Source organism: Podarcis pityusensis (assembly GCF_964106645.2).
Source record: "Podarcis pityusensis genome assembly, chromosome: 18".
Lineage (NCBI taxonomy): Eukaryota > Metazoa > Chordata > Lepidosauria > Squamata > Lacertidae > Podarcis > Podarcis pityusensis.
Window position 1 is genome coordinate 11,333,011 of NC_138043.1, and position 22,012 is coordinate 11,355,022.

Here is a 22,012-nt window from a genome sequence, read left to right on the forward strand (position 1 = left end):
AAAGAAGTGGGTCTTTAAATGCATGTTGGGAGACTAACCGAGTTGCACCCCTCTTCACAGATGCAATATTCAAAGCTGCATTACTCCAGCTTTCAGCCTTCCTCCAGCTCACCGAGAGACTCAAGGGCAGTAAAAAGAGCCTTCCTGGAGGCTGGAGCTGAGATTCCTGCCTTGCAGGGGGCTGGATGACCCCTGGAGGTCCCTTCCAACTTTACAATTCTAGGATTCATGTCTAAGTTTTGCCAGTTTGGAAAACAGCTTTTCCTCGTTTCTGTTGAAAAGGAAGCAATCACTACTACTACTTATTATTATTAATTAAATTTGCACACCGCCCTTCATCCGTAGAGCTCAGGGCGGATTACAACATGAAATTACACCAATGGGATTCCTTCACTTGGAGCAGAAAGAAAAAGAAGCGCCTCCGTCTGCAGAAGCAGCTGAGCCCGAAGAGAGAAAAGTTGACAAGCCCGTTGTGCGCATGCGCCTCGCGGCGGAAGGGGGGGCCGAGGGCACTTCGCCGCGCCTGCGCATAACTAGGGCTGGTGGGCGGGGAAACGTCTGCAGGGGGCGGGGTTTGCGGGGGGGGTTCTTTTGCGCGTGCGCACAAGAGGGAAGGCCGAAGGGCGGAGGCGCGAGATCTTTTCAAAAGGGCGGGGCTTGGGTAGGAAGCCGCTGCGCGTGCGCGGTGGAACCTCTGCGCGTGCGTAGTGGCAGCCCCCTCTTCCCGGCCTGGTTTCGAGGCTGCGCGTTGCTGAGGAGATTCTGTCCTAATTTAAATAAGGGGGGAACTCCGCCCCCTCCCTTTCCTTATTCAGCCTTCGGTAAGTGAAAGAAAGAAAGGAAAGGGGGAGTCGGGGGGGGGGGAGGGCAGAGGTTGCCAACTGACCTGGAGGCAGCCTCCTCCTCTGCCTTGGAGCAGCCCGTTTCCTGCCCCAGGCCAGCAGCGAGCGCGCCTTTCACCTTTCCAGGGCCCTGCGAGCTGAGGCCTGAAGGGAGAGCCTGGTAAGTTGGCAACCCCGAGGTCCCTGCCCTTGAGGCGCCTTCCAAAGAGGGTTGGCCAGCTTGGAGAACCTTTCCTGCTGCCACCACTCTTAACTGGTTTTGGTGCTGGGCAAAGGGCTCTCTCCCCAGTATTTGAGGATATTTTAAATTATGAGGGTAGCAAAAGTCTCCTGGCAGACATCGAATGAGTCTTGTAAAATAATGCAACGGTGGAGGAAATCAGAATTAAGGAGGAGGAAAAAAAACAATTCTAGGAAACTGTGTAAAAAAAATAATCGCAAAATAGTACAACGGGTATACAGTAGTTGGAAGGTTCTTTTTATTTTAAACAAACTCATTTTCTATTTCTTTTTCTTTTCTCTTCTTTCCTTCCTCTTTTCTATGTTTGTAATTTCTTGGATCATTTGTCCAGTAATGTGTAATGTTTGTATTGTATGTACTTTATGTTATTTGTGCAATAAATGAATTTTTAAAATACATGTATTGCAGTGTTCCCCAACCCTGGGCCTCCAGCTGTTTTTGGACTACAACTCCCATCATCCCTCGCTAGCAAGACCAGTGGTCAAGGATGATGGGAATTGTAGTCCAAAAACAGCTGGAGGCCCAAGGTTGGGTGTCAGGGAACACTGTATTATGGTATCGATAGCCCCCCTCCAAGGAGCTCAAGGCGGCGTACGTGGCCCTCCCCTTCCCCTCAATCCCCCACAACAACCCTGTGAGGTAGGTTAAGCTGAGAGGCGGCAGCTGGACCTCAACATCCCCCTTTGCAGCTATTTTGCAAAGCTTTTGCAGATAAAATCGTGGGAGTGCCAGGTTTTATGGGATCAGTTTCAACTTGTTACCCTGCCCCCCAAGAATGCAAACAAGCAGCTTGGATGGGCAAAATCTGTCTTCTCGACCCTTGCAGGGGTTCTGCTCCTTCCTGCTGGCCAGTGTCCAGAAAGTAGTGGTGGGAGATGAGTGTTCGGGACCACTCAGGGCTCCATGCTCTCCCCCATGCTTTTTAACATCTACAGTGGTACCTCTGGATGCAAACATGATCCGTTCCGGAGCCCCGTTTGCATCCTGAAGCAAACGCAACCCACATCCGCGCTTCTGCACGGGTCGCTATTTGCTGCTTCTGCGCATGTGCATGATGTCATTTTGAGCATCTGCGCGAGCGGTGAAACCCAGAAGTAACGCGTTCCATTACTTCTGGGTCGCCGCGGAGCGCAATCCGAAAATACTCATCCCAAAGCTACTTCAACCCGAGGTATGACTGTACATGAAATGGCTGGGAGAGTTCACCAGGGGGTTGGGGTTGGGTGTTCACCAGAATGCGGATGATACCCAGCTCTACCTCTCAACATGGATGGTGGATGCTTTTCAGCAGAAACAAGGACAAGAGAAGAGTAGGCCACTCCTTTAACCCCACCCCAGAGGCTCCTTTCTAAACTTGTTGGCCCAGTCTTGCAAAACTTAAAAATGAAAACTCCGCTGTCCTCCAACCTGCTGCCCTGGAGGCTCTCAGCGAGCTGAAAGTTACTGTCTCCTTTCATTGGAAGAAAGTTGGAAGCCGGAGTAATGCAGCTTTGAATACTGCATCTGGTGACAGAGGTGTAAGTCGGTTAGTCTTCAACATGCGTTGGGGACCCACTTGTTAAAATAAAATAAAAAATTACATATAACACAGATGGGTGGGGTATAAATAATAAAAATTATTACTATTAGTATTATTCGGCAATGCTGCTGCTGTGGCCCACCATAGATTAGGCTTTGGCCTGGTAGCAGTTGAAGACACTGGCGTAAGTCACCTGATGCGTTTGAGAGCAGGTAGAGCATAAGAAAATCCCTGCTGCATCCACCCCCCTTGTCCTTATGCTGGCCACCTAGATGCCACTGGGAAGCCCAGAAACAAGAATGTGAGGTCCATAGCGCTCTCCCTCTGCTGTGCATAGAGAAAAGGTTTTTCTCCTTCTCTCCTAACAGTAGAACTCTTGGGCATCCAGTGAAGCTGAACACTGGAAGATTCAGGGCATGTAGTAGAAGAGACTTACTCGCTTTATTTTACTTGCTCCCTGATTTATGAATCATTCTAAAGGATCGCTTGGCGATATGGATGCCTACTGTTCCCCCTCCTCCCTAACTCTTCCTCCTTTCTCATTCCAGAGCCCAGATGGCTGCTCGGCGGATGGCGCGGGAGTCTTTTGACGCCCTCATGCAAGTCAAGGCGAAACGGCATCATCTGGACAGGAGTGACCCCATCGACGAGGCCCTCCACCAGCTGAGAGGTATGGTTGGTCCAATGCCCCTGAGCTATTTGTTGGTGCTGGTCAGCCTTTGACCCAGTTCCTGCTTCCGGCCTCAGAGACTCAAGTTGTTTTAGGTGAGCGTTATGACCCCAGTAAATTTAATCTGAGCCAGAAAATAATTCCACATGCCTCGCGCTCTTCCATTTCTAAGACCTTCCCCTAAAGCAGGGGACACTCAGGTCTTGGAGGGCAGATGCCGCCCTCCAGATTCTCCCCAGGCCACTCTCCTTGCCAGCCCTGCCTTGCATGTGTGCGTGCACACACACGAGTGCTTTTGTGTAGCTGGGATGTGTCCTTGAGCATTGACCATGCCTTTTGCTTGCCAGGATGGAGGGTAGATTGATAGACGCATGAGTGCAAGTGTGTGTGCAGCAACTAGCCTACTGTCAAAAGGTTGGATTCACCTTCTTTGCTGCACCCCTTCAGCCTCGACCCTTGCGCAGAAGGTCTTCCCAAAATGGGATATGTCCATTAAGGCAGAAAAGGTTCCCTTGGCTTGGCATTAAAGGGTTTGTGGTTAGTGGCCAGCCCACAAGTGGAGTGTGCTGCTAACCTTATAAAAGTCCCAATGATCATAGAATTGTAGAGTTGGGAGGGACCCTGGGGATCATCTAGTCCAACCCCCTGCAGTGCCTCAAGACAGCCTCTTTCCATATGAGCTGACCCTGATATTGAGATTATGTTCTGTGGCCCTTCTTCATGTGCTGCCTCTACAAGAGGTCTGGAGGGCAGCAACACAAGAACCGGGCCTCTTCTGCAGTGGCTCCCTGTTTGTGGAATGCTCTCCCCAGGGAGCACCTTTAGGCACCAGGCAAAAACGTTCCTATTCAACCAGGACTTTGGCTGATTGCCATCCAGAGGCCTTTTAAAAGGTGTTGGTGTGGGGTTGTTGGGTGGTTCTTGTTTTTATTTTTATGGTGTGTTTTGTGTTTATATATTGCGATTTTATCTTGTGAACTCTCCTGAGACCTGCAGGTACAGAGCAGTATACTAATTTAATAATAATAAAGGAATATGCAGCTGTCCCATATGGGGATTGACCTTGCAACCTTGGCATTATCAGCACCATGCTCTAACTGAGTGAGCTATCCAGGCTGATGTGGATGTGAAATAAAAAACTTTCCCAGTCCAGGAATCCCGAGTCCCTTCCAAATGCTGTTGGAATACACATCCCCATCACCCCTGTCCATTGGCCGGGATGCCTGGGGCTGGTATCTATCACCATCACCTAGAGCAGTAGTCTCCAACTTTTCCAGACCCCAAGACTCACTTTTAACCCAAACATGCATTTCTTAATCTTTCATGAATTTATATGGTGGCAGTGCTCCTTTTGCAACTCACCTTGGACCAGACTATGACCCACAAGTGCAGTGGCACCAAAGGGGCAGGGAGATAACTTAGAGGCACTAAGAGGCAGGAGTACTTGAGGGATGACTATCAGATTTTGAAAAGTTCATCAAAGTTGTTGAATTAATTCAACTAATTTATTGGATCTGAAGGCAGCCCTGTTTAGGGAAGTTTTTAATGTTTGGAGTTTTATTCTGTTTTAAATGTTCTGTTGAAAGCTGCCCAGGGTGGCTGGGGAAACCCAGCCAGGTAAGTGGGGTAGAAATAATAAATTATTATTATTATTTATTACGAATAAATGTGCAATTAAGTGTTAACTGTTTTGAGTTTTATGGCATTTTTATTTTCTTTAGTGGGTAATGCAAACTGCTATTCAGTTTCTTTTCAGAGGGTAGGTTAAGGGGTGCTGGGGATGAGTTATTGAACCAAGGGAGTGGTAGCCCCTAAAAGATTGGAACCGCTGTGCTAGTGGGTCCCAACCCATCAGTTAAGGCCAGTGATCTAAAGGTCTTCCATCATCATCATCATCATCATCATTATTATTATTGGATCAAGGAAATAAGTTCTCCTGCTTTCCCTTTTTTTCCTCCTCCTCCCTCCAGTTCCATCCTTCAAATGATACCCTTTCCAGATCCCTTTTGGTGACCTTTAGACTTTCAGTTTTCTGCAAATTTGCAAATAAATACCCTCTTGCCTTTATAGAATCATAGAATTGTATAGTTTGAAGGGACCTCAAGGGTTGTCTATTCCAACACCTTGCAATTCAGGAATCTTTTGCCCAACATGGGGTTAGAACCCACAACCCTGAGATTAAGAGCGTGCAAAACATGGGTTTTCTACCTCTGGGTTTTGGCTCCTGTTTGGAAATCCTGCTTGCTTGAGAAAGGCTGAGATTCAGTAGTGGAGCATTTGCCTTGCACACAAAACCTCCCAGTTTTTATATCAAACTATTATTTGTGTAAAAGGCAATAAACTGTTTATCAAAGTTATCCAGAAGATTTTATAATGTAAGGAGAGGCCTCTATTTTAATCTTTCAACAATGTACGTAATAAAGTCATGCCATTCTGTTACAAAAGAGTCTTTGCACCAATTTTGTTTTACTTAGTTTTTACACAGGTACCATCATGTTGCACCAATTTGTTGAAGAAGACCCTGTTGAGTTCTCCTGGTGTCCTTGGTTTTGTGCCATGAGAAATAGCTTTCTTTTTTCTTCCCCCCACAGTTCATTCGCGCCCAGTGCAGCGAACCCAGTACGAGGATGAGGACGGGGATTTCCATGAGGAGAGAAAGTACCTGCACAGCGACTGGAGGGGAGAAGCCGCCAACGAAGACTATTCGGTGCCTCCCTATCAGTCAGAGGAGGAGGATTACTACACACCCACAAGCTCACGGAACCAAGATTACGCCCAGGCCCCTTCCCGTGACCGGGACTACGGCCGTTTGTCTTCTGCGGAAAGGGAGCTCCCCGGCCCATCAACCAGGGAGCGGGGTTACGGTCGCCTGGCCTCTCGGCAAAGGGACTATGGCCGTGCCTCCTCCCGAGAGACCTCCAGGCTCCGCGATGCTGACTACAGTTCAGCAGAGCTGTTGAGTGGCTTCCATTCTCCAGGGCTATTGGAAGAGGAGTTTGGGACTGTGAGGAGTCAGGATTACAGTCTGGAGTATGGCCTGGAGGCGGAGAGAGAGTTTGCTCCCTCTTTACATGCGGGGAGGGACCTGACGGCGAAGCGCATCCGGGCACCGCAGGGCCTGGTCAAAAGCAAGACAGATGCGGTCCTCCCCGTGAAGAAATGGGTCCAGGCTTTGTCCTCAAGCGACCTGCTGGGGGAGCCTGCCCACCCCTCCAAGAGGAGGGCCTTCCCCGCTCAGCACCTTCAGCTCGGCCAGCGGCCGTCCCTGCCCCTGAGGGGTGCCCTGCAGCACGGCGACCCGGAAACCGTGAGGCATGCCCAGCACAAAGAGCCGCAGCTGGACCTCAGTGGCCCGCTGGATGTTTTCACCACCTTTGGGGTGGAGATCATCAAGTGGGCCGGCTTCCACAAGATCAAGAAGGACCCGGAGTACATGGAAATGTTCCGCATCCTCTTCAAGCTGGAGACGGAGACGTGCGCCAAGATGCTGGCCTCCTTCAAGTGCTCGCTGAAGATGGAGCACCAGGACTTCTGCTATTCCGTCGTGCGGACTCTGCAGCACCCGGCGCTGCGGACGCCCAAAGTGGACGGCCAGTTCTTGAACCTGCTGCTGGAAAAGAAGCTGGTGGCCACCAAGAACGGCTTCTTCCAGCTCATCAAACCGTTTGACCGGTACATGATGCACCTCCAGGCCTGCCTCCTGAAGAGCGCTGTCCCACTCCTGATGGCCTGCAATGCCTATGAGCTGAGCTTGAAATCCAGCAGCTTCAGCGACCCAGGGCAGATGACGGCCGCCTTCGAGACCACTGCCTCCCTCTGCCGGAAGGCCCTGGTGCTCGTCGGCCAGACCTTCGCCATGGCCTCCTCCTTCCGGCAGGAGAAGATCCTGGAGGCCATCGGGCTGAAGGGGGTGGCCCCTCTGCCCATCTTGTTCCCCAATTTTGACACCTCGGCCTTGTTTGGGAAGGAGTACATCGAACACCTGCAGGGCTGGCTGGAGAAGAGCGGGTCCCAGATGCAGCTGAAGAGGCCAAGTGCGGAGACCCCCAGCTCACAGGGCGCTCCGGAACCCAAGCCGAAGATTAAGAGTAAGCGGGTGCTGCTTCCCACTGACTCTGCCTGTTGTCAGGGGCGGCTGGGTCCTTTTTCTTTGGGGGAAGAATTATTTCCATCTATAGACTTTCTAGCGTTCACGTTGTTTCAGTTTGTGAGTCGTTGTCCTCTTCTCCCACCTTGCTTCTGTTGTTTGGGTCCCTGTGAGCATTTAATTTTATTTCTTAGGGTTAATAATGGTGATGATGTTACGATTCATGTGCTTCCCATCGGACTGGCTTACTCCAGCCACTCCGGGCAGCTCCCACCAAAATACAAAAAACACAATAAAACATCAACCATTAAAAGCTTCCCTGTACAAGGCTGCCTTCAGATGTCTTCTAAAAGTCAGATAGTTCTTTATTTCCTTGACATCTGATGGGAGGGCATACCACAGGGTGGGCGCCACCACCGAGAAGGCCCTCTGCCTGTTTCCCTGTAACTTCCCTTCTCGCAGGGAGGGAACCGCCAGAAGGCTCTCGGAGCTGGACCTCTGTGTCTGGGCTGAGCGATGGGGGTGCAGAGAATCCTTCAGGTATACAGGGCTGAGGCTGTTTAGGGCTTTAAAGGTCAGCACCAGCATTTTGAATTGTCAGGGTTATACTTTGGGTCTGGGGCTTGTTGGCACGAGGTGGGGCTTGCTCTGCCCTGCCTTCCCATTCCCCAAAATTAAATATACCCAAAGGAAAAACCCACACCCAAAATCGCCAATAATGTTAATGATTTGTCCTTTTCCTCAGGCAGTTTCAGAAAAATGAGGATTGATGTCTTATTGGCAGGATCTGTAATATGGGAGGGCTGCAACCTATGCAGAGTTACTTTCTAAGGGTTCATGTGCAAAGGCAAAATCACACAAAGTCAGTGCGACCCTGAGAACTGACCCCACATAGCTCTCTCTGCCTTACTTTTGCGTGCAGCCTGCACTTGGGAATAATTTCCTCATTTGCCCCGTGGACTCCTCAACACTGCAGCAGAGAACCAGGCTCTGGGAAGGTGGTGTGAGGGCTCTGGAAGGCTGTTGGAGGCTTTCAGGGCTATCTGACATCTCGCAGTCCCCCCCCCCCCCCAGCCTCCCAGAGGTCTCGTGTGACCTTCCTGGAGCCCAGTAAGCTTGAAAGCTTTTTCTGCGGCAGGAACACCTGGTGCGGAAATAGTTTTTTATGCCCTCTGGTTTGCTGGGCTCTGGAAAGGTCTCGTGAGATTTCAGATGGCCTCTCCCAACTGCCCACCACCCTCCCCATCTCTCCATTTATTTATTATCCCCCGCCTCCTCCCATGCAAAGCTGCAAATGCATAAGTAAATCACGCGTGAGTTGTGGCCCTACTGTACGTTTGTGATTGTGAGGTTCCCACAAGGAAGGTTTTCATTTTATCCTAACCCCCACCCCTGTTTCTTGTCCTAGTTCCGCAACGCGCTGACCAGAAGGTCACCGAGACAATCGAGAAGATGGTGGAGGGCATCGTTTCCGGCACTCTGAAAGGGAAAGAGAGAGCTCAGTTGAAGGACAACCCAGAGTACTGGTAAATATCTTCTGGTAGTGTTTTTTTTATGGCTGACCTGATCAAGCGTTGCTTCCTCTGGTTAGCCCCAGTGGCACTACAGTTATTTCCAGACCCTGGGATCGCTGGAGGACTGGTGGCCCTCCTGGCAAATGGCCTGGTGGGTGCTGGATCACCAGTTCTTCCTCGCCCCCAAAATCCAGCAACCGAGTGTCCCTTCGTGGTCGCCATCTGTAATAAATGAAAATCTGCCCTTATTCCCTCATGGGGAACACAAGAGCCCTTATAGAGTCCTTTGTAGGTTCTCCATCGGTTGGAGAAAAGAGAGGCCAACCAGAGAATATTGAGAAGCAAAGCAGCTAGTAAGCCTGATCTTTATTTAACTATTGCAACAGGGTGCTCCCCTCACACACAGGAAAGGAGGAGGACATCCTCTGGTAGTTTTGTGTTTTTTTCCGCTCCCTTGACTCTCAGAGCCTGCCAGGAACAGGGCTTCTCGGGCCAGCCTAACTTACCTTTTTAATACCGGCTCCTTATTTGTATAACTCAAATCGTTTCACAAAGCAGTGCCTACACTTTGGAACTCCCTGCCTATTGATATCAGGCAGGTGCCTTCACTGTATCATTTTCGGTGCCTGCTGAAAACATTCTTGTTCAGAAAAGCCTACCCAGATGTTTAGAAAGTTGATGTGAATTTTAACTGGTTTTGGTCTATTCTTTTTAACTTTTTGTACATTTTAAGTTATTGTTGTAAATTGTTTCTCGTGATAATTCTACTGTTTTGATTAGCTGCTCCTTTCCCCCCTGGTCAAAACAGGTTTCTGAAGGAAGAGGACAGCCTGGAGCACAAATATTACAAGCTCAAGCTGTCCGAGATGCATCGGCTGAGGTCTGCAGCCAAGGAAAAGCCCAAGCAGGAGAAGACCCCTGAGCTGCAGGATTTGGCTGTCATGCAGGCCTTGCTGCGCGCCCGCAAGGTCCTCCGCATCAAGAAGCGGCTCTTCTCGAAGAGGAGGCCCAGGATCCTTCAGCGGCGGGTGGCAAGAGCCCAGAGGGTGAAGCGGGTCACCGTGGGGACCCAGACGCTCCTGTCCGCCGGGACAGTGCTCCAGCATCAGGGCCTGCCGCAGAGCCCCAAAGCCCACCCAGCAGAGACCTCCTTGGAAAAGGCGGGAGTCTGCGACTCAGCCACCGACCCAGAAGATGCGCCCGGGGAAGGTTTGAGTGCTGGAAGCTCGCTTGGGCTAGCATGCCAGTTCCCTGACGGTAGGTGAATTTCAGGGGGGACAAGACAGGCAGGATGTGGCCTGGTCTAGGGCTGGGCGATATATCAGTACTTTGTATCACCCAAAACTGGATTGAAATCCATATTGTGGTATCAGTTCCATAATTTTTGACCTGGCAATATATTGTGACTCACGATATCTGTGAGACCTGCAAGTATAGGGCGGTATACAAATTTAATAAGTAGTAATAATAATAATAATAATAATAGGGATGCGAGTGGCGCTGTGTGTTAAACCACAGAGCCTAGGACTTGCCGATCAGAAGGTCGGCGGTTCGAATCCCCACAACGGGGTGAGCTCCCGTTTCTCGGTCCCTGCTCCTGCCAACCTAGCAGTTTGAAAGCGCGTCAAAGTGCAAGTAGATAAATAGGTACCGCTCCGGCGGGGCTGCTCTGGTTCGCCAGAAGCGGCTTAGTCATGCTGGGCACATGACCCGGAAGCTGTACACCGGCTCCCTCGGCCAATAAAGCGAAACGAGTGCCGCAACCCCAGAGTCATCCGCAACTGGACCTAATGGTCAGGGGTCCCTTTACCTAATAACAGCAACAACAACCACCTTTAGAATACTTACGAAGGCAGCCCTGTATAGGGAAGCTTTTTAATGTGTAATGTTTTGTTATGTTTATATATAGGAAGCTGCCCAGAGTGGCTGGGGCAACCTAATCATATGGGTGGAATACAAATAATAAACTTATTGTAATTTATTAGGAGGACTTGGCAATATATCATCCAAAACCAGTTTGAAGTCCATATCATGATATCGGTTTCATAATTTTTGACCTGGCAACATACCACAAATTGTGGTTTGTGTGTGTTTGTGTGCTCTATGCAAAAATCACAATTTGGGGAAAAACATTGAAGCCAGTCAATGTGTCTCTCAATTCCTGCAGCCCCTGTTAACTCTGCTGGCTCAGCTCTCCCCTACAAGGAATCACAAGAGCAGGAAAAACCACGAAGCCAGCCAATGCCTCTACTGTACAGAGTTGCACCCTTTTTTCAGACTTCATGATTCATCACTATATCATGATGTTTAGCTGGTGATATATTGTGATGTTGAAAACCAGATATCACCCAGTCTTAGCCTGGTCTCGCTTTGCATTGCCTGCCAGTGCCTCTGCAGGGCCCTGGACAGAGAGGTTCTTTCCCCTTCTTTTTAGCTGGAGGTGGGACCTGTGACCCTTGAGCTGCTGAGCTGCCTTCCACTGAGTCATATCCTTTGGCCCACTGAACAGCTGCCTTGAGCCAATGGTGTTTTCTTTCCTCTCCTTCAGTGGGAGTGGGCATTTTGTGCCCAGGGGCCTTTGAATCCAAAGGAGGTGCTCCTCTGCTGAGCTGGCCTTTGCTCCTATAATTCTCTCTGGGATCTTCCCTGTGGGTATCTTATGGGGACACTCAGGAGGTTGACCTCTCTGGCAGGCTCTTCTTAACATTAGGAATACAGGAAGCTGTCTTATCACGAGTCAGACCATGTTGCAGAAAAGACCTCTTCTCCTGTTGCCACTGTCCGGACCTCTCAGAGGATGAGGGCAGGGTCTGTGTCGGTTCATATGAGGAGAGGCAGTCCTTGAGCCATTTAAGGTTTAGAGGCAAAAAACAGCACAGAAACTCATTGGCAGGCCAGGATCAATGCAGTATGCTCAAACCACCTTGCCCTGGTGAGCAGCCTGGCTGTAAAATTCTGCACCAGCTGACATTTCCGAACTGTCTAGAGTCAGCCCCACATATAATGTGCTGCAGTAATCTAACCTGGAGGTTACTAGAGCATAGATGAAGTTAAGGGCATGGCTGGGCCACCACCTGAACCTGATGGAAGGTCCTTTGTGCCCCTGAGGCCACCTGAGCCTAGTTAGCAGAGCACATGCCAATTTTGTATTATTTTCTGCAGCTGAGATACATTCCAGACACCATGATATATCTAAATATTGCGGTCTTTAGCTGCTGATATATCACAGTGTTGAAAACCGGATATCATCCAGCTCTAGTCTCCAGTTGTTTTTGGACTACAACTCCCATCATCCCTATTTAGTGTCCTGTATCCCTGTGTTTTGTGGCTGTATCCCACCAGTGTTCCAGCAATATAAGCCCTGTTTAAAATGGAGCAGGAATAATTTTGTTATCTTCCCCCACCCCACCCCCTGCTTTCCAGTGGATCCCAAAACGATGGTGACAGCAGAGAGGCTGGCCAAGTTTGTGGCGGAGGTGGGACCTGAGATTGAGCAGTTCAGCATCGACAACAGCACAGATAACCCGGATTTGTGGTGAGCTACCCTCTCCCTCCCCGGGAAAATCATGTGGCATGCTCCTGGAGCACCCCAAGCCTTATTGCATGAGCCAGGCATTGCAGTAACAACATTCAACATCTGTAAAGTGGTGGCATATTACTATTACTATTATTATATTTATTAACATTAAAAACTTCCCTAAAGAGAGCTGCCGTCAGATGTCTTCTAAAAGTCAGATAGTTGTTCATTTCCTTGACATCTGATGGGGCGTTCCACGGGGTGGGCGCCACTACCAAGAAGGCCCTCTGCCTGGTTCGCTGTAACCTCACTTCTCACAGGGAGGGAAGCAGCAGAAGACCCTCAGAGCTGGACCTCAGTGGCTGGGCTGAACGATGGGGAGGTGCTGCTTCGGGTATACAGGGCCGAGGCTGTTTAGGGCTTTAAAGATCAGCACCAGACCTTTGAATTGTGCTTGGAAACGTACTGGGAGCCAGTGTAGATCCTTTAGAACCGGAGTTATATGGTCCCAGTCACCAGTCTAGCTGCCACATTCTGGGTTAGTTGTTGTTTCCAAGTCACCTTCAAAGGCAGCCCCACGTAGAGCGCATGGCAGTAGTCCAAGTGGGAGATAACCAGAGCATGGACCAGTCTGGCGAGACAGGGAGCAGGCAGGGAGGGTCTCAGCCGGCATACCAGATGAAGCTGGTAGACAGCTGCCCTGGACATAGGATTGACTTGCACCTCCATGGACAGACCCTCAGGCTGCACACCTGGTCCTTTAGGGGCACAGTGACCCCATTCTAGTCTCAGTCAGTGCAGCAGATGGGTTATAGTTTTGTTGCAAACCGCTGTGATATATTTCTTTGATACAGTGGTATCTAAATGTTTTTAGAAATAAATCAGTGAACAAGCCTTTTCGTGAAGCTCAGAGCTGCAGCTTGTCCCCAGAATACTTGTATGGGCCACCTCAGGGTCCTCATAGGGGAAGCGACGCAGAAATGTCACACAGCAACAGTGCAGTGAAGTCCTCCTGTGCTCTCTCTCAGGTTCCTGCATGACCGTGAGAGCTCAGCCTTCAGGTTTTACCGGATGAAAGTCTACGAGCTGTGCCCCTCCATGAACTTCAGCGCCATTCCAGGGCCTGCCAGCGAGAGCCCCGCACCCTCGGAGGGCGACTGGGAGAACAATGAGGAGGAGGAGGAAGAGGAGGAGGAGGAGGAGGAGGAGGAGGAGGAAGCTCCCCAGTCTGGAATGGAAGAGGAGGAAGCTCAAGCAGGGTCTGCCAGCGTGGGAGCCTCGAGTACAGCTGGAGAAGGGCAGCCTGAGGGCCCCACCTCAGAAGCATCTGCCCAGGGTCCCCTGCGGGGCAGGGCCTTTGGGCGCAAGAGGGCCAGCAGCAGGTCCTTGAAGGTGGGCCTGATCCCAGGCTCTAAGAGGGTCTGTCTCATCGATGAACCGAAAGGTGAGTGAGGCAGCTGGGCGGGTTAAGCCTGGCAGGTAATTCTTTGTCAAATTTTGCTTGTGTCTGGATTGACCTTTGACCTCTGGATTTGCTTTTTTTGCATTACAGTCCACGACCCCGTCCGGATTGCGTATGACCGACCCCGCGGCTATCAGTCCCACAAAAATAAGGTGAGAAGGGGGCAAAATAATAAATACGTGCATTTATTCTTTAAGAGATTTCCAGGCAGAGGCCTCCCAGGGCAGCTTTCAAAGCCAGCTTGAAACCTCCATAAAATGTAAGTGTGAGCTTCTGTTCACCAGTTAGGTACTGGCAATAACCTCAGCCCAGCAGTTCCCAAACCTTCTCAGGCCCCCTTGGTTCCCTGAACTGATCCCCAATGTCCCCAACCCTATAAAAAGCATTGTTTAGAGGAGTGGTTCGCACAAATTTCTGAAGAAGACAATAAAAATTTTAAAAGATCAGTTAATTGCCCATTTATTCAAAGTGCATTTCTTTATTTCTCTTCATAAAATTTACCCACAGCTTGACTACAGAAGCAACCTCAAAGCGTTGTGTTGTGTGTTTTTTTAGGGTAAGTTTTTAATTTAAAAAAAAAGCCGATGAAAATGCAAAGTTATCACTAAAAAAATCTTGCAGCATAATTTAAAACACACAAAAAGTTAAAATAATAGACCAGGGCTTCCCAAACCTGGGTCTCCAACTGTTTTTGGACTACAGTTCCCATCATCTCTGACCATGGGTCCTGCTAGCTAGGGATGATGGGAGTTGTAGTCCAACAACAGCTAGAGACCCAAGTTTGGGAAACACTGCAATAGACTGAAACAAATTATTATTAAATTATTAAAATAATATTGTATGTTATTAGAATATACAAATTATTATTAATAATATTAATAATAATCTGCTACGGCATTCTGTTGCCTTAATTCAATAGCTGAGCCAGGTCTTTATGATAATGATGTTGATGATCAGTTTTGTTCTCAGTGGCAGAAATCAAAGGATTTGGAGTTTTCCCACAAGCGGCTGAACCAGAAGAACATTGGCTTCCAGATGCTGCAGAAAATGGGCTGGAAGGAAGGCCTTGGGCTTGGAGCCCATGGAAAGGGCATCAAGGACCCCGTCAAAGTGTACGTAGCACGTGAGCGAGTGGCACACTCCTTTTTTTTATAAAAAAAACAAACAGGTTTTGGAATGGATTGATATCTCACCACAGTTATTCCCTGTTGCAGAGGTCGCCAACTCAGTGCCAGCAGGCACCATTCTGCCCACAAGGGCTTCCAGTGGTGCCCCTGGGCAGGCGCCCCCAGCTCTGAGCTGTCGTTTAGAAACAGAAAACAAAAAAAACCCAAAGACTTTAGCCCTCCCAGAAAGAAACTTGCAGGTACCTTCTAAGTGATTTATGGGAAGTGAGTTCTGGTGTGGCTAGGTAAAGGTAAAGGTACCCCTGCCCGTACGGGCCAGTCGTGTCCGACTCTAGGGTTGTGCGCCCATCTCACTTAAGAGGCCAGGGGCCAGCGCTGTCCGGAGACACTTCCGGGTCACGTGGCCAGCGTGACAAAGCTGCTCTGGCAAGCCAGCACCAACGCAGCACACGGAAACGCCGTTTACCTTCCCGCTATAAAGCGGTACCTATTTATCTACTTGCACTTAGGGGTGCTTTCGAACTGCTAGGTGGGCAGGAGCAGGGACCGAAAGACGGGAGCTCACCCTGCCGCGGGGATTCGAACCGCCGACCATACGATCGGCAAGTCCTAGGCACTGAGGTTTTACCCACAGCGCCACCCACGTCTCTTTCTGGTGTGGCTACCTTGCTTATTTTTCATGGTGCTGAGGAATGCTCCCCATTTCTGTTAGGCATTGACAGCATCACGGTGTGTGTCAAAGAGATACTCTGTGATCTTCACAGTATGTACCAGCAGAACACAGGTGACGTGCCACAGAAAGCATGAGGCTGGTCCTCCGACTTTTCTTTTGGGTTGGAATCATCTACCTTTGTGCCTTCAATATATCATCTTTAAGGGTTTGTCTCCTGCAGTGGATGATGATCTTCTCTAGGGGCCGACACTCACCCTGCATCACTCTTCCAGAACAGTCGTCTGCTCTCTTTAGCTAGAAATTCCTAATCTGGCCCAATAACTTGATGTGTGGATAGGTGAGACTCAAGTGTGGTGAAGTCTCCTTCTTTGGAGGTCTTTAAGCAGAGGCTTGACAACCATATGTCAGGAGTGCTCTGATGGTGTTTCCTGCTTGGCAGGGGGTTGGACTCGATGGCCCTTGTGGTCTCTTCCAACTCTATGATTCTATGATTCTAAGTTCTGTCTTCTCTTCCATCAAGGCAACCAGCTTTCACTTGCTGCTGTTGTAGTTTTGCACATTCTCAGGCAGAAAGACAAACATGGCAGCTTCCTGGCCGTCCTGCATATACCACAAGGCAGCGCTCTGGTCCTTTCATGCCAATGCCCCCAAGTCCTTGTCACAAGCTCCCAGAGGCTGCAGTCAGCTAAACTGACTTGGCTCTGTATACCTGAAGGAGCGTCTCCACCTCCATTGTCTAGCCTGGACACTTGGCTCTAAGGGCCTTGTGGCAGTTCCCTCATTGTGAGAAATGGAGTTACAGGGAACCAGGCAGAGGGCCTACTTGGCAGTGGCATCCGCCCTGTGGAACACCCTCCCATCAGATGTCGGAGAGAAAAATTGGTACTTTTAGAAGACATCTGAAGCCAGCATTGTTCAGGGAAGTTTTTAATGGTTGGTGTTTTATTGTGTTTTTAATATTTTGTTGAGACTCTAGAGCGGCTGGGGGAGCCCAGTCAGGTGAGTGGCATATAAATAATAAAATTATAATTATAAACAGAACTGCTGCTGGCTGCAATAGGGAAGGAGGGAGCTCCAAAGTGTAGGAGCTGCCACATGGAATGGCCGAGTTCTTACAAATGCTTAAGAGGCAACATGGTCCTTCCTCATGGGGAGAGTTGACCTCATGGCCTCTGTGAGAGGCAAAGATGAGCCCAGGCTCTGAGAACAACCCATCCCTGTCTTAGACACATTGCCAGGCTTCGTGCTTTTGGCAGGGGAGCACCCTGCACATCTCACCCATAAGATCCAAACCACCCCTTGTTTAAAGTGGGTCTTGGCTAGCTGGTCCAACGTTTTCTGCCATTCAAAGCAGACAGCACCTACTGTGCTGGACCAGCGATTTGAGATGGCATCTAAGTTTCGTGTGTTCGACAGGAGCATCTGTAGTGAGAGCAGCTGTTTTGCAAGTGCTGGGGAGCTGTGTTCGCCTTCTGCCAGAGCTGGGGTGGGGAGGACGCCCCCTGCCCAGCACCCTCACAGACCCGCTGCTGAATGAAGCAAACGGCTCCTTTATGAGCCGTGACCCCGGGGTCTCCCACCCGAAGAAAGGCCTTCTTCATGCAGCTCCCTCCCCAGGAGGCAGGGATGGCCACCAACTGGTATGGGTTTCAGGAGACAGCAGTTGGGACTTTGTAGCTCAGAGAAAAGGTGCATTATAAAATTATGCGCGGCATGGGGAAAGCGGGACGGAAAGAGGTTTTTCTCCCTCGTAACACTGTAGAGCTCATGGACGTCCAACGAAGCTGGACGTTGAGAGATTCAGGACAGATGTAAGGAAGCCCTTCTTTGCGCAGTCTGTGGTTAAGCTGTGGAACTCGCTGCCACAGGATGGCCCCCAAGCTGGATGGCTTTGAAAGAAGATGAGACAAATGGCTGCTAGCCAGGATGGCTCTGCTCCATCTGCACACTCTGAGGCAGCAGTGCTTCTGAATGCCAGGTGCTGTGTTCGAATCCTGCTTGTGGATTTCCCATTGGGGGCATCTGGTTGGGCAAACAGGATGCTGAACCCTTTGGCTTGATCCACCTGCTTCTGATGTTCTTACGTATCTCAACATGCCTTTCTACTTCTTTTCTTTTTGCAAGGGGTTAAGGGTGCAGCTTTGTTTGCCTGTTTCCTAGCACTGTCCAAAATTGACTCCTATCCTTTTTGGGTTGGCACGAGCCAGAGGAACTGGGCGTGGGGAAGGACTGACCTGGAGCTCGGTCACCTCTTTGGAAACACAGCGGCCAAGACGTCGCCCGTTGGCCCTGCGCTTTGGTCAAGGAAGCCGTGACTGGGCATGTGCGTGCTCACTTTCTCTTTGCTTTGCCTCCCTTTTAGGGGCTCCACCTCAGCGGGGGAGGGCTTGGGTGTGGCGGGGGACGAGAACAAGGAGGACACCTTTGCCACCTTCCGCCAGAGGATGATCCAGATGTACTATCTGAAAAGAGCCTGTAATAAATAGGTAGGTTGTCTGCAGCAAGTCAGCTTTGTCCCCCACCCCCTTTTGAATTAATTGCAAGATTAAAATAACTGTTTCTCTCTTCTTCTGTTTTCAAGCTTTTCTTCTTCTTCTTTGACCAGGGAGATATTTTCTGTGTGTGCTTATCTGGATTTGTTTTTAACTGTTTTTTTCATGTTTGTTTCCATTATGAATGACCAGAATGAGCTTTGAACCAAAGAAGCGAAGATCATTGTGCTGGAGAGAGGTCTGGAGAGAGGACAGGCCATCTTCTGAGAACCCCCCACCCCTTTTAGATTTGGAGCAATTAGAAGAGCAAATTGCTCTTAAGAATCCGTAACCTCCTAAACAAATCAAAACATTGCCATTCTTTGGATGCAGGAACGACTGGGTCTTGTTGAGCAAATCTCTTAACAAGAACCTAGGATGTCAGGCTTCCCCCCCCCCCACTTACGCAGGGCTGACTTGCGTACAACCACGTGTGCATGCAGTGCCGGGAAATAATAAATCAATTGGCTGCTCCTACCTGCGGCTCAAATCCCCACTCTGAGTGCTGTGGGGCACATGTCCACACACACACACACACACACACACACACACACACCAGCCTGGTCCTGGCTGCAGCGACAATCTCAAGGTGTGAGTGGGCAGAGGGAGGGGACATGGGCACATGGGATCAGCGCTTGGGCACTGCACTGCTGGGTCTGAAAGCACCTCTCAAGGGCACCCTAGAGGATGGGCAACCCAGTGCCCCACTAGCCGTGCGGCCCTGAGCCAGCAGGTGAGGCACAAATCCATCTCCCAACAAGGCAGGGTCAGTGCTCAGAGGAGAAAAGGAGGGGCGGGGGGAGAGTGTGAGTAGCTGAGCTGATCGGGGGGCTGTGGGTCAAAGCGGTAAGGGGAGGGGAGGAGGAAATCAAAGGAAGTGAACAACTGTGGCCTGGAAGTCTCTCAGGACTGCTGCCCGGGAGGGATGGGATGGAAGGCTCAGGGCAGCAGCCCCGTCGACGCATGTGAGTCTGTCTTCCCCATGCGCCCTCCCTATTAAAGCAGCATGCCCCCCACTTTATGCAATTTCACTTCAGCATGTGGGGCCCCCGGAGCATAACCCCTGCGTAGGTGGGGTGTGTGTGCCTGTATCCATTCCAGACAGGACAAAAATTGTACTGTCCTCTATGTGGACAATATGATCATCCTGCCTTTCGCAAGATTCAGAAATTCCACCTTTACACAATTTGATGTCTTTTTCTTTTCAACTGCTTTGGGTCTGCACGACGAGCTGCAGTTATTGAATAACCATTACTTGTTCGATTTATTGAACCATCGCTTTGTTTGCTTTAATAAAATACAAACAGTATGTAGAAACCAATACCATGTAGGGCAGATACGAATCTCACTTTTGTTTCTGAGGTCTGTGTTATCAGCGAGGCATGCAGGATTTTGCTTGGCCTGCATTTCTGTCTTCTTTAACAGTCTTGGTTACCTTTTCCTCAAAGGAACCTTAGTGCTGTTTTCTTGCAGGAAGATCTCTGGAGAGCTTTTTTTTTTTTTGCGGGGGGTACAAGGTTGTCTGAAATTTGGGTTCACTCCATTGCTGAATAGGACCCCTCTAGAATGTGCAAGAACTCTAATTACGAACCGACCGTCTCGACAGCATCCCGATTTGAATTTGACAGTGTTTTCTGAATGATGAGTGTCCACACACTCTCTTTCATCCATTTTCCCTCTGGAGTTCTCCAGTAACGATTTGCCACCCAGCCTCTCCCGGCTTTTCTGCAAAAGGCTACTTCATCTTGGTGACCGGACACAAACCAGTTGTTAACTCTGAAACATTCTGTCCGTTGTGGACCTTGGTTTCTCACAGCCACCCATTTGTGGTGGGGGTCTTGTGATGTGCCGGATCATCCGCACCTCCTTCCCCCTTCATAGCCAAAGTGGACTTTTCAGTGGGAAACCACACTCTGCTGTGGTTTGCGGCATTCCTTCCCGCTCAGAACAAGCTTTTCTGCCCCAGGAAACTCCGAATCAAAGAGTGTGGTGTTGAAGTCAGCCTGAGCTCCATGCCGTCATCAGGCGCATGCAATGGGGAACTTCTTCCTCTGCCTTTCTGAGAAATGCAAGAGTCATTCATGGGAATCGGTGGGGCTCCCGCTGTTGTTTGAGCCAAGAAGTTTGCTGCTGATAGCAAGATGTTGAAGAACCCCACGAGACCCCCTTCCTTCGGCCTGCAGGATCCAGTTCTGTCAGGCTGAAGCTGCCACAGGGGTCTGGCCACCCTCCTGTTAAAACCACTCTCTTGCTTAATTTCTAGGGGTGTTTTGGTTTCTCTTTCATAATTGAGCATCACATTTTTATTTTTATTTTTACATTGGCTCTCAGCCCAACCTGGCCTTTTGGCCCCCTGTGAGTCAGATTGCTGATTCCCCTGGCCCATAAATGAGTTGTTGCTGTTTGAATAGCCCCTTTTCTTTGATGTGAAGCTTCTGTGTTCAGCCACAGTTTTGTTTTCACCCCGCCTCATATTTACCGCCAACTCTCGTGTCTTCTTTCGAGTTGCTAGAACCTTTTCTCCTCCTGACTTCAGGAGCTTGCAGATAGTGAGATGACTGCATAACCGAAATGTTTTCTCTTGCATTTTGTGGGAGGGCTGCGTTCCTCTCTTCCAGCTGATTCTGTTGCCTTTGTGGCTTGAACTCAATTCTTGGGGTGTCAACTTACGAATGTTCATATCCAGGCTGGGGGAATAAATGGCTGTGTGTTTAAACCCAATTTTGTTGGGGTGGTCCTGCTGATTCTGGACTCTCTCCACAGCTGCAGGAGTACATAGCAAACTTTGATTTTTTTAAAATTTTATTTAAAGATGGAACACTGTTTTTCTTGGGATGGGGCCAAAGAGGACTTTTACTCTTCTCCAACCCTTCAAGATAATCATGATTACAGCCGGTCTTCCTTTATGCTAAGATTTGTTTTAGGACAGCATTGAACTGAGCAACACTGGTGTTACTTAAATTCCCATTGTTGCTTTCGCCCAAGGATCTTTCGGGGTTATTTTAAAACCCAAGATCCACTCCTTTCCTGTGTGTGATATCTTCTAACAATCTGCTTTTCACTGGGCAACTTCTGGGGAACATCTTTAATGGGTCTGCAAAAATACTTTCAAACGCAGAGCAAAAATGGCCACTTGGTAGCCAATTTGGTTCACTAGTGTTTTTTTTTTCTTATTCTAGTTTTCCAGGCTCTCTCACGAAGACCACAAGCATCCACGAACACTTTCCTGCTGCAGTTGCTAGGGCATATGTATTCTTTATCCTGTGTCTCTCCCCCAACCCTCCGTTTGGGGATGGTGGTGTTTTTTCAGTGGCTCTTGATCAGGATCCCCCCCCCTTCCTGTGCCATCTGAACAGTATTGACCTGTAGTGGAAAGAGAAGTTTGTTAGCTGATTCATAGTTTCTTTTTTAAATGTTTAATGGCATGTAATCATTTTGCTTTATTTTATTTTTTAACAAAAAAGCCTTCAATAAACATGAACCTGATTATTAGCCTCATTTCAGTTCCTGGCTGTTACTTCTAGCTGCCGTACATACATAGGTGTCAGGGACTGGCTGGATGAGGAAGAGTGGCTTCCAGGGAAATGGCAGGAGAGTACAGTTTGGACCCAGGTTCATGGTGGTGGGAAACGGGTCATGCCCCAGAGGAGGAGGAGGAGAGCTGGGAAATACTGGATGCTGGAAGTCAGGAGGGGAGGAACAGAAGGAAACACAGAAACCCCAGCCATGAGCAAGGACAGGAGTCAGGAATAACAATAACAATAATAAAATTTATTATTTATACCCTGCCCATCTGGCTGGGTTTCCCCAGCCACTCTGGGCGGCTTCC

General features: G+C 49.4%; 1 protein-coding gene across 3 annotated transcripts; it reads left to right on the plus strand.

The window, feature by feature from the left end:
- The first annotated feature begins 670 nt into the window (after positions 1-670).
- On the plus strand, positions 671-21,681 carry SUGP2 (SURP and G-patch domain containing 2). 3 transcript variants are annotated; one of them, XM_080988594.1, is made up of 11 exons: positions 671-821; positions 3,151-3,272; positions 5,864-7,360; positions 8,768-8,885; positions 9,682-10,130; positions 12,297-12,408; positions 13,419-13,834; positions 13,943-14,004; positions 14,822-14,964; positions 18,015-18,138; positions 18,337-21,681. In XM_080988594.1, the coding sequence occupies exons 2-10, from the start codon at positions 3,158-3,160 to the stop codon at positions 18,136-18,138; spliced, it is 3,036 nt and encodes a 1,011-aa protein (XP_080844720.1). In that variant the 5' UTR covers positions 671-821; positions 3,151-3,157; the 3' UTR covers positions 18,337-21,681. The 3 variants fall into 3 exon arrangements, with proteins under 3 accessions (XP_080844720.1, XP_080844722.1, XP_080844721.1); XM_080988596.1 differs by having other exon boundaries at positions 21,363-21,681; XM_080988595.1 differs by lacking the exon at positions 671-821 and adding an exon at positions 860-1,002 and having other exon boundaries at positions 18,015-21,681.
- The last annotated feature ends 331 nt before the right edge of the window (positions 21,682-22,012 follow it).